Source organism: Rhinolophus hipposideros, assembly GCF_964194185.1.
Source record: "Rhinolophus hipposideros genome assembly, chromosome: 19".
NCBI lineage: Eukaryota > Metazoa > Chordata > Mammalia > Chiroptera > Rhinolophidae > Rhinolophus > Rhinolophus hipposideros.
The window spans coordinates 42,212,603-42,225,374 of NC_138065.1; the positions used below are offsets into that span (position 1 = coordinate 42,212,603).

General features: G+C 43.9%; 1 protein-coding gene across 8 annotated transcripts in view; it reads right to left on the bottom strand.

Moving 5' to 3' along the window:
• The window catches only part of NPL (N-acetylneuraminate pyruvate lyase), a 30,146-nt gene extending 18,901 nt beyond the window's left edge, over nt 1–11,245 (bottom strand). For 2 of the 8 annotated variants that reach the window (XM_081024827.1, XM_081024826.1), the window contains exons 1-3: nt 10,810–10,931; nt 7,466–7,650; nt 318–391 (exon numbers count right to left, since the gene is read on the bottom strand). In XM_081024827.1, coding sequence (XP_080880953.1) covers nt 318–391; nt 7,466–7,569 — 178 coding nt within the window. In that variant the 5' untranslated portion in view covers nt 7,570–7,650; nt 10,810–10,931. Of the gene's footprint in view, nt 1–317; nt 392–7,465; nt 7,651–10,809; nt 10,940–11,051 lie in introns of those variants that run through there. The other 6 variants (XM_081024828.1, XM_081024830.1, XM_081024824.1 and 3 more) reach the window with 6 other exon arrangements.
• Nucleotides 11,246–12,772: the final 1,527 nt, after the last annotated feature.

Sequence of the window (12,772 nt, forward strand, 5' to 3'; positions counted from 1 at the left end):
CACTACCAATTCTTGGCTTGGTGGACTTGGGCAACCTACATACAACATACATAAACCATAGTTTTTCTTCCTTCAATAGGGATACAAATAATACCTTACCTGTTTTGAAAGAAAACCATCAAATTAGATAATCCATTGAGGTGCTTTTTAGATCTAACATTGATGAGTCTACAAATTCACACATTTTATATTGCTTAGTCGGGCTCAGTTATAACCTATGAGACCACGACACTGACTTCCTGGCTAGTTATCACGTGAGAACTACCTTCTAAGGACTGAGCTAGAGATGTGTAGAGAAATCTCTAAAGATGACTTACCAAAAATGTTCTTCACTCCCTGTTCTTCCACGAGATAATCCACATACTGCCCAATCACTGAAAAGTTGATTTCTCTAAAAGACACAAGGAAAAAAAATAGGAAAAAAAATGTACATGTAGTCTTTTATTTAGAGTATTGTTCAATCAATCCTCAAGTCTATAAACTACTCTGTTGTTAATAGTTTTGCAAATCCACTTAGTCAGTTTGGGAAATTCTTAGCCTGCTCTGAATAACGGCTGGTTTTATTTTTTTCTCCTGAGTCTGGCGATTTCTCTACTCAGCTGCGTGTGCCTCACTTATGTGAGAAAAACAGTTATCAACAAAGGCTTTACATTTAATATTTAAAAATCATCACAAGTAACATTCACAAAGTAGTTACTTAGTTATCTTTTGTCCTTTTTGGCAAGAGTGATGGTTAGGGGCATGGTTGAATGAGAACTTCACGTTTTCTACCTGGTGAGAAGCTCTCATTGCTTAGGCATACAAAATGGGAAAATTCAATCTCAATAATTTAAGAAGTTTAGCACTTCATATTTGTGACAACAAATGCAAGCTGCGTTTGCTAGTTTTAAATCGAAGAGGATTAACTCTTGGAAAGGAACTTTGCTGTCACTTTCCCTCTCAGAGTCTGCAGAACAATGGCATCTGCGGGAGTCTATTAGAAATGCAGAGTCCCAGGCTCCACACGATCCTACCCAGTCAGAATCTGCATTGTAACAAGATCCCCATGTGATGTGCATGCACTCTGCCGACTACTGACCTTGTAAAAATCGGATGCTTAAAGCAATAAGGGCTCTTTTCGTTAAAATCATATTGATTTTACATCTAGAAACTGACTCAAACACAAATCATATAAAGCCACCTGTTCTCAATCAACATACAGGAAGGGAGGATAGGGGGATGAAGAGTGAAAAATACAAAGGAAAACTGTGGGGCACGTCTATGTTAAATGTTGCAGAATCCATGGTTACACGAAATACTAGTTGGCTGTCATTTGCACTTTTGTCGGGGGGGGGCAGAGAATCCTAATTTAATGTTAACCTTTTTAACATTCTTTTCTTATTTACTTATTGTATTCCTTAAAAAACCAAAACAAAAATTCTGATGCATCCCGAAAACAAGGACATCAAAGGGTATTTGTCAAAGGGAATGGGAACAACAGAGATAAAAGCAAGGAATGACAGGGAGTCACACGCCAATGATAACCAGTGTGGGCCTGCCACTAGGGAAAAGGTGTGCTTTAATGGAGTTGGGCTACCAAGGGGAGCAGACTCCCTCCAGAAAGGCCAACCTCAATGCCATTACCTTGCCCTGCCCTGTTCCACTTGCTCAGATGCCCAATCCCGGCCCCTCTGATTTGCTGAGCAGAGAGGCTCCCTGAATACATGAGAGAACGAATTTACATGGTTTGTACTTAAATATAAGATGGAGGTTTAGCTGCCTAGACAATCTATCTCGGGCCCCCCATTGAGGTCACTTTGACCTGCTCAACTTCTTTAAGTCTCTGTGCCTCAGACATGTCTGACCACGTGGAACCATATCTTTGCAATATACCTGCTCCTTGCTGCTTCCACCAGCTCTTCCCATTTGGGATAAGCTCTGAGATGCAGGAGCAACCAGTAAAGGCTTTGTTTGTGTGACACTAACTCTGATTTTGACCAGTGATGTCCATCTACTCATGCAAACAACCAGGAAACAGCTCTGGCTGACCCAGGGCACTTCCAAATCACAGATCAGAAACTGGAAATAAACTCACTGGGCAACAGCCTGCATTGGAGTCACAGACTCAGACATAGTGGCTCCTGTACACTTTCCCTGAAGTCTTGACACCTCCCAAGGCCCACCCCAGCCATGGACTCGAAAACACTAAGAACAGTTTCACCTTTTTCACCAAAGAGAAAAACCTGTAGAGCTCTGGATGGTCCAGGCCTGGAAGGCACTGTACTCACTTTGATTTTGTGCATTCTTTCGGTTTAATCTAATGCTTTCTCATTTGGAAAAGGAAACCGGAGAGCATGCTTCCATTTCGAGCCATCCTTCAGGAAAGAAATCGACCTACTCAGTCTGTTAGGGTGTACGTGTATATCCCCAAAGTGGACTCCTAAACTCAGCAGAGACCCCCACCACCAAGCGGGCCTCTAGTGGCCAGTCCCGCACGGGCTCAGCACTGCACCTGGATCCAATGAAATGCTCAATCATTACCACTGTTGTTACTCCTCAGTGATGAAAACTGCACATGCCTCAGACCCTCAGCCAAGCCCATGTCTCTAGCGTTATGATCATCAATTACTGGTGCCCACCTTCCAGGCTGGCGCGAGAACTTCCGGATAGCAGAGACCGTGCCTTTTACACCTTACGACCTGCACGTGGCAAGGCACAGATGCTCAACAAAGGCAGGGTAAGGAAAGGCGCTGGGAGGTGGGAATTTACAATGATGATGACAGGCCCATGATCTGCCTTAAAAGCAGCTTAGGCTCACGCTTGCTCACGCTTTTCAATTTCCCTATTACATTCACTGAGTAAAAAAGAGAGCGGCTGTAACTAACTAAAATATTGAGGAAAAATATGAAAGCGATTACTGAGTTAAAAATTAAGTGAATAGGAGTTCAGAAGATGGACTGATCATTCCAATGATGGAAGCTAGGAAGGAGGCTTCAAGGAGGAGGTAGACCTGGAATCATAAATAGGATGAAACCCTATGACGCCCCTTCCTTCCCACATTTGTGACAGCCGCTGTCTGTCTGCCCTATTCGGGTGCAGTTCTCTTTCTAGGGAGTTGGCTGCACCCTCAGGCAGATCTGGCCAGTATGTGAAACCCACAGATCCTTCTCCTTCCTCAGTGAACTCCATGCTAGTTTATGGCAACGGTGGGGAGTGTTTCCATTTACACTTGTCCCCTCCCCTCCATCTCCCTACTCTTTTAGGCTATGGCAATTTCACTCGCCTTAGGGTTGCTAATGGGTGATAGGTTATCTAGCACGTCAAAACAGCACAATTTGCTGCTGCTTATAAGATGTCCCCAGCCTACTGGAGTGACACAAATGGTAGAATTTCTGGGGCAGTAGCAGTCACCCCAAAAATGTCCTTGGACTTAATGGCGTTTTGGGACTACCAAATCCCCTTAGAGAGGTCAGAGGTTGAAAAGGGACAGCCCCCAAATGTGTTTTGTTCTTTCACAATGCTCAAATTTCTTTTCACGTTAAAAAAAAAAAGGACTTTATCTGAAAAGCCAGAAGATCTAACAAGGCCAGGCCTACTTTTTGGCACAGCACCAGCTGGCTGGGAAGCACAGTGGCTGCCTGCTGTGCAGGCACAGAAGCCCCAGGTCACCTCAAGGGTTTCAGATCCCTGCCTGACTGCAGGTACAAGTTTGCAGCCCTAGGTAGAGATGCTCAGTGGCCCTAGTCACAAGTGAGCCCAATGAAATCACCCAGAGCTGTCACCAATTTGTCACAAAGGTCCCCCAAACAGCAGGGCTAAGGTGGTCACAGAATAATCCTGTCTGGGGACTTTGCTCACCCCCGCCACCCCCCGCTCCGGGTTCATGGTAATTGCTATAGGCACGCCATCAGGTATCCGGCAGTCACAGAGGGAACGGAAACCGTGAGAATTAATTATCCTTCTCCTCACTGGCTGGCTGTTTGGGGCTTGGTGCTCATGGAAGTGGCAGGTGGCATAAGCCAGTTCACTTGAAAAGGCTGGACTGGCTTTCGATTGCGTCTTCTCTTCCTCCCTGAGCCCCAAGAACACATCTAACCACTGGCCACTGTCGGGGAGGGGCCCAGAACCAAATCCCATGCTTGTTATAGGCATTCTCATACTTAATTCCAATTTAATGTCTTAATTTCAGATTCTTGTGGGTTCAGATTCTTTGTCTCAGATTCTAAAAATGATTATTTTCTAAAACAGAATTTAACTTTTTATTATATTACAGCAGTTATATAATTTATTTTAAGAAGTATACACAATAAAAGAAAAAAAACCCACTCAGGATTTCCCTGGAGATGCTTACTCTTATTAGTTTGGTTTTTTTTCTATTCACAAATACACAATCTAGTATTTTCTTAAATAAATACAATCATATTACACATTATTGCAAAATTTTTTTCACTTAGCATTCCAAATTGAATATTTTCCCACATCTTCAAATATTCTGTTACTATACTGGCTACCCAGCATTTTACTATATGAACATAATTTATTTAGCTAATGCTCTATCCTTAGACATTTAGCTTACTTCCAAACTCTGTAAGAGGAGGAAACTTTTACCAAATTATTTTTATTACAAATTGAGGCCCTGAGTGGGTGAATTGTGAAACTGCGTGTAGACTGTATCTCTTCTCTTAGGATGTAAGGAAAACAGAATTTTTCTGAAGTGCCTTTTCAGAGAGAAATCCCTATTGCTGTTTATTTCTTCTCCTGGTACGTGGCACACAGTGAGGTACTTTCATTTTATTCGAGAATACCGCCTCCATAGCACAGGCTCATTTCATAATTGGCATGATGTGGCATGCATTATCAGATAATCTGACTTTCCATTTTTAGCCTTTCACATATATCTTTCAGCATTCTAAATCAGATGAAAGTCATATTTTTGGCAAAATAACTACCTGACTACTTCAAAACTCCTTCAGCAGAGAGGTGAACAGGGGTCATAACCACCCCACCTTACCAGAGGTAGAAAACATTCTATTCTGGGAATCCTGGTCACTTAAGCTCCCAACCGCAGTTAAAAAGATAGGAATCTATATAACTGTGACGCCAGCAGGCTAGGACCTTCCTGATTGTGGGAATGGTTTTGTTTTTACTAGAGAATATGGCAGAGATTCCAAGGCGAAGTCAATGGCCTTCGAGGGAGAACACACAACCTTTTTCTTGACATTGTGGCCAATCTGAAATGGACTTTCTGCTCTAATGACTGTGTTCTTGCACAAAGAAAAAAGTGACTTCTTGAAACAACTAAGGAGAGCAAAAGTGTTTTATTCTAGAGTAGAAAAAGACAAGGGTTAGAATGGGTAGAGAAAGACTTTCTTCACCAGCTGTGTAGCTAGAGGCCTCCCAGTTCCAGGAAGAGCCGTTGTTCACAATCTTAGCTGTAGAGGGTGCAACTCACTGGCCCATGTGGGAATTGAATTGGCAGCCTCAGCGTTAGGAGCTTGGCGCTCCAACTGCCTGAACCACCCGGCCCGCCCTGCTATATACTTTTTTAATGCACTAATTTAATTTTTACACGTCCCTTACAAAACACGCATTATTATTAATATTTTGATTTCAGACCTCAGGAAAGTGAGGAAAGAGAAAGGAATTGATGAAAAAAGAGCAAACAGAGAAACGGAGGCAGAAGGGCCAGAGGTATTTGGGAAATGGAGAAGGATCCAATAGAGCAGAGTCATGTTAGCAATCTCTGGAAAACAGCAGAATAGGGAGGAAGAACACACTGACATTCAGTGGGGCCCAGATGAACAAACAAAACTGTTCTAAGAAGCCACTTCCAGGTTAAGAGGTGTCTGATTAAAATGATTAATGTACCATCAACCAGATGTAGCGTTTTGAGTTTGCAAACAGGATCTTACGCAGTCATGGGAAGTAAATTCTGCCTGCTCATGAAATCACATGTTCTCTGTTTTATCTGCTCAACAAATGGCTGGAACATTGAGAAAGAGCTGACTTCAGCCTCTCTTAGAACTTGTGGAAAGGGAGAGGAGAAAAAAAAAATTGCTATTAACCACTGAGTAATGTAAATGCCACCTCAGCAACAATATTACTTAGAATTAGCAAAGATGTGTTTTTTCATGAATCTTAGCAGCTGGAAGCCTCGAATGCCAATGATTTAGTGCAGGGGTGTCCAAACTGTGGCCCGCGGCCCAACTGCGGCCCAACTGTGGCCCGCAATCCATTGTTAATTGGCCCGCAGCAAATTCCAAAAATATATTTAGTTTACTTAAATAAACCAGGTGAGGCAATACGTGCTTCACCTCGAGTGAGTGGCCCGGCTGTTTGTGTATTTTACCGCATATGGTCCTTGGTGAAAAACGTTGAAAAAAGTTTAGACACCCCTGATCTAACGGATAGCTGTGCTATGGCCAACTTTGGATGAGAATAGTAAAAGTCCTAGGAAATTTCATCTGCTTTAAAGGAGTGGGGTTAATGTTTACAAGTTCAGCAACAGAAGACCAAAAAAATTTTCAAGTCTTCTTTAAAGATACCTCATATACTTCATTTTCCTTTTACCCCTATCTTATGCCGCAATAGCACTTCGGACTTACCGATCTAAGCACATCCTAACCCTGTGCTAAGCACTGTTCTATGCTGAATTTCATTTAGTACTCATAACTCCATGAGGTAGGTACGATCAGCATATTCCACAGAGGAAAGAAGAAAAAGCTTAAAGAAGAAAGAATTCTGACTGTTTTGGCAGACTGACTCCTCTAACGGGTCAAAGGAGATCCAGGAGGTGGGTGAATCCCCTTTTTGTAAGTGACAATATCCAAGGAGGAGCTATATACTGTGCATGGACACGTATGGGACATGACCATTAGCTGACATTATAAACAAAGGGACTGCCATACTGTTCAGCTGGAAGTCCAAATACTTGCCTGGGCAATGACTTCTCAGCAATCACCTGTTGTTACCTCCCACTCCTACAGGCTCCCCAACACTTAACCAATGTTGAAATGAGACTATAAACATGCTTAAGGGGTTCCTCTTATAGCTACCTTCTCCACTTTCATCACATCTATGAACAGCCTGCGTTGGAATCATGCAGACGTCTGGAGACAGGGTATAGAGGGGCCAGGCCAGTGCTTGATATCAAATCCTACTAAAATGAAACTCTCATCCGACACCACTGTCCTTCTTTGGCAAAGCCCTGGCTGCGATCAAATCCAAGGAGAATGTACTTTGTGGAGCTACAGACACCAGGAGAAAGGCAAGCGGCCATATCTTTCCTTCCCTCTTTCTGCACTGTTTGTGATATAGAGACCTTTCCTCTGACTTGGGGTCAGAGACAGTGAAGGAGACGACTGACAGAAGCTGCCATTTGGCAATAGTCCCACAGAGGTGCAGAGGCTAATTGTTCCTATAGAGAACGTCTGTCTACTGTGGCAGAATGAGAACAGATCCCTTTATGTCCCCAAATGATAGTTACCCGTGCTCCGTCATCGGCGTGATAGTTGCAGCTACAAGACCTTGAAGTCTTTTCTTCGGGGAGGCCATTGAGCTGCTGAAAAAAGTCTGGAAAACATACAACATAATTCCTCTCTTCTTCAAGGAATGTCAATTAATGATAAAACTGCCGGGCAAGGTCCAGTCCCAGTTTTAGAACGGTGAAAACTGTTTACAAGCAAACATGCAAAGACAGAGAGCAAGAGAGAAGAATGTAAAATTTTAGGGCCTAATTCTAGAGGAGAGGAAACTCATTTTCAAAGACAGGAGAGCAACGTTCTGGGAAAACACCATCAGAAAAGACTCCTATTTCATCTATCGAGGCAACCTGAAAGTCAAAGAGCGGGGTAAATAACAGCAGACCCAAGAGAGACCAAGAACTTAACTTGGGGAGCTCGAATATACGAGTATAAACAACTACTATTACCTAAGTTGAGAGACACTCAGGAGAAAAGGGACTTCCTTATCTCTTTCAGTCTCTTCATTCTGTTAAGCAAGGATCTCACCTAAAATCAGCACTTACAGTTTTAAGCCTTCCGTATGATTGATGCCACTATCTTCAGATTGACCTAACTACCCTTTCAGATTCTAATTTTGACCCATTTCGTCCAGTTTTCCCAGCTCTAGTAAACCACGTAAAGGGAGTCACAATCATTTATCTACCTCTCCCCCACTGGACTAACGTTCCGCGGGACAGGGAATATATTTCATTCACTTTTGCTTTCCCTGCACTGAGTGCTCTGTGGTCACCTCGTGTCCGATGAAAACTTGATGAAGTTTTGTTTGATTGAATGAAGTGTTCAGATTGCAGCTGGATGATGATTTCCCCAGATAGATCACTGGAGAGTCAATCTGACCTCACTTATTTGGGGCGAAAGGATCCCTCACCATCTGTCAGAGACTGTATCTCTCCATACCAGTGTAAAAAAGCCAAGAAATTGTCCAAAACAGGCAATGAGAGGCAAAGGAGCGTCCTGGTTAATACCCTGGAGTCCACAGGCAGACTCCCTGATTCAATCCCCAGTGCTGCCACTTACTTGTTATAGAAAATATTGGCTTAGAGCAAATACAGTGTTATCTACAGGTAATCAACGAGAGGAGGTATATTATAGTGTTGAGGACACTGGAACATTTAAAACCCCATTGTGACTGTTATTTAACCTGTTACTTAACTTCTTTGTGCTTCAATTTCCCCTTCTGCAGATGGGGATAATAGTAATCATGTTTCATAGGGTTGTTGAGAGAATTAAAAGAATTAATTCTTGTAAAGTGATTAACAACAGTGCCAGACACATAGTAAGTACAAGCTCAGCCCCTTTCATGAAGTCCTGTCTGATGTGTAGAGGACATTATGAAGTACTAATATCATTATTCCATTATCTCTTTCCTGCCATCTCAGCTCTACTTAGCTCCGGGACACTAACTACTCTTGTCTATTCGGGGATTAAGTCATTTCAATTCTGTTATCTTCTTTCCTGAAATTCTTCCTTTGTCTCTTATTGCTCCTCTCATAACCTACCCTTTATTACCTCTTATCTATACCCAAGTCCAAGGGGCTCATGGGGGTTCAAGAAGGTTCGAATGATAAGAGTCCAAAGAGCTGGGCTCAGCACTAAAAGTCTCCTAAATTGAACAGTACTAGGCTGTTCACCTTAGGCTTCCATATTCTTGTGCTTTCAGCTTTAGGGTGGTCCTACTGACATTCTTACGATGGTCAGAAGATCAGACTGGCAGTTATATTCTGCCTTTGAAAGAAATCAAGTTAAGCGATTTAAGTACAGTTTGATTAGTTGAAACATTCAAAGCCTGGGGCTTGTGGGGGTGTGGTATGGGAGCTGGGAATCACTGTCCTAATCTCCACTGTCTTCTCCTTCAATCCACACAGGCGGCCCGATTAATCTTCAGGAGCATTTATACCCAACTCCCTGGTCTGGGTCTCCGTACAGGTCTCTTCATGCCTGAAAATGCATTAGCCCAGCTGTCCCCTGTTGCTGTTACCTACCCTGTCCTGTCTGGCCTGCCGGCCGACATTTTTGACCTTGCCTTTGCCCTGCTCAGGAAATGCCAGTTCACTTTCCTCCTGGCTTCCATGAAATAAATACCCAACTCCCTGGTCTGGGTCTCTGATCTCTTCATGCCTGAAAGTGCATTAGCTCAGCTGTCCCCTGTGGCTGCTTCTTCCTACTCTGTCCTCTCTGGCCTGATGCCTTTCTCCTGGGGTTCTCCCACCTGGAATGCCATCATATCCCACTTGAATCCCTTCAGTCTAGTCAACTTCTAACACTCACTTTAAAAGCTGGGGATGAACATGATCTGATCCACCAGGATGAAAATAATTTCGTACGCCTTAGAATGTCCCCAAACACTTGCTTTTTATGAAAAAAACTTTACATCAGAGTTGTCAGCAGGGTAGTTTCGCCACCTCTTCTAGACCGTAAGCCATGTGGGGCCGGGAACAGTTTGCAAATGTTATCTTTGCACAGAGCAATACATTAAATATATGAGCAAAGTTTGCTGACTTCATGACCTGTGAAATTCTTACGGGATGAGGTAAAAGATCACAGAAGCCTGTAGATAGAGGATCATTGCTATTTTGTAAACTTGAGTTTTAAATAAACATGGTAATGGTATGTTTTGTCATTCTTTATAGCTTGTATCACAAGCAAATGGTTAGAATGTTCTCTAGCCTAAGACATACTGTGAATTTAGAATGTTATTACTGAAAACACGAGGGAGGGGCTATTCGTCTTGAAATCTTATGCTTCTATCCACAGACAAGAACACTTAGTGCAAAGAATTCAGGTTGACTAAGTCAAATTCTCTGAAAAGGGCAAAGGGAAAAGTTTCAAAAAAGAAAAAAAAAATCTCTTGGGGTAGGAAGAGGATGCATTTCTGGGCAAGGAGAATGACTTGACAGAAATGTCATACACGGAGAAGAAGAAATGGCAATAGTGAAACCAACCAACCAAAACCAAACCCACAGATACACAACCAATTTCCCGTAAAATGAAGAGACTACCAAATTTAATCGCTCAACTGGTTCTGTTCAATCGCTGATCCTCCTCATTTTGAGGAGAGGCGCCTTACACACCCGCTGTGCGGTCTGGAAGGAACCCAGGGGAGTGGGTGCCTCTGCGCCAGTGGGTCCCCACTCTGCCTTCTCACTTCCTTTGGCCATATTTCTGTTTGCCTGCCTTTCTCTCTTCCTCTGGGGCAGTCACCGTCTCACCCACCCCCAAGTCCCGTCCCTCGGGCCCCTCTGCCGTTATCCCCTCGTGACCTGTGGGTCTCCTCCCATCCATCCAGGCCAGGGTGGGCTGCACTCACCGAGAGGCCGGGTGGGGGTGGGGGGCCTGCCTCCGCGCAGACTCTCGGCTCCGCTGGGTCAGGCTCTTTATCGCGGCGGAGGCCTCCGGGCCCCGCACCACGCGCCCGCCGCGCCGGGGGACCCTGGGGACTGTAGTTCGGCGCGCGCGGGTCGGCACGGACACGCAACGTCACGCAGGGTCTCGTGTCCCGCACCCCAAAACGTTATGCACGCGTGGAGTTTGCACCCATGTTGGGGTTACCTGATGGATGTGGGCTGGGGGGTCACCCGCGCGCTGGCACCTCGGGGGGGGGGGCCCCGAGCGCGTGTTCCCAAGCTCCTGGCTGCCGCCTGTCCACACTTCTCCCTTCTGTTCGGCTCTGGCTGGCCTCCCGCTTGCGCAAGCCTGGGCGCCTTGGCTTCTTGCTTTTCCTTCTGCCTTCAACAACAGGTATTTCGTGGTTCTGGGCTTTGATCTCCCGGCTGCTGTTTGACAAGGTGCTGCCCACCAGGGACTACGTGCTTCTCAGGCTGCTGCCGCTGCCCCAACCCAGCACACTCGTTAAAAAAGAGAGATGAGCCGATAGTAAAAGCGGATGAGGTACTCATGCAGGAGCTTTTCTGGTGTATTCTTGAGAACAACTGAAAGAGTTCTGAAAGGGAAAAGCATTTTTACCCAAACTATCTCCACTGGCAAGTATGTCACGTTTATTTTCTAATACCATGTACTATGTTAATAAATCAGAAAAGCACAGCCATAAACATGTCCTCAGTTTTTTCTTGCTGATGTGCATTGACTTCAGCTTTTCAGGAAAAAAAAAAAAAAAAGGCAATGGCTGAAGCTTACTGTTTCATTTAGAGGAAAGTTCCACAAAGGGCTTTCTGGCTTGCAAAGTGCTTTTAAATCCATTATACTCATTCTTTCATTGCACACAGCACTGGAAATCAATTCGTTAATTAATTCATAAAACAACCCTATGTGGTGGGTACTATTTTTTTAAAAATTCATATTTTACAGATGAGGAAGCATCATCCCAGAAACAGAGGTTTAAAGAGTGTAAGGGATTTGCCAAAAGCCATAGAGCCAGGGGTGGTTGAGTTGTGATTTGGTTTCAAGTATAATAGTTTGGGAGGTGATACTTTTAATCTCTGCTCTATTGTCATCCTGCAAAAAAGGAAGAAAGGGAGGAAAAAGAGAGGATGAGTCCTAGTTACCGCTGTCTGTTTTGTAATGTTAACAAGAATATTCATATCCTAATGGGACGACGCTAGTAATTGTTTTCAAAGTCACGCTTTACTATATATGCCAAATTAAGTATTTCAGTACCCAAAAAGTATAGGTCATTAGGCTTAACACTGTCAACCAATAAACCAATATTCTAAATGTTTAGACTCCTGTTTATATAAATATGGCAGTACAAAACAATTCCTTATAATAATGTGTTAGGGTTTGCTAAGAAGCAGATGCTAAAATCGGATATGACGTGCAGAAAAAGTTATTGGGGGAGGGAGATGGAGAAGTCAGGGAGGGTCTTCAGATTGTCCTGCAGGCCTGACACCTGTAGAATGAGAGAAGGAGAGAGGATGTCCCATCTTCCTGGGGCAGTGGTCCCCCACACTGCACCATTGATGAGGAAGTTTGAATGGAGCTCATTTGAATGGGAGGGCACAACACAGAATTTACTGCACGCCCTTAAACACAACCTCCACTGTGAATTGTGGGAAAGGCATTTATCTTTAAAAATATGCTAAGTGCAGTGACAGACCTGTGCAAAGATATTAAGAAACACTGAGGGGAGATGCCAATCTGGGCTGAGGGGTGAGTGAGTGTGTGTGTGTGTGTGTGTGTGTGTATTATGAGGCAGGAGAGTGTTTCAGAAAAGTCTTCTGAAAGGGGGAAGTGACACCTGAGCTAAGTCTGAGATAAGAGTAGGGCTTAGAAGAAGGGAGAGGTAGCAAATGGCTTGCTACCGGCTTGCAGTC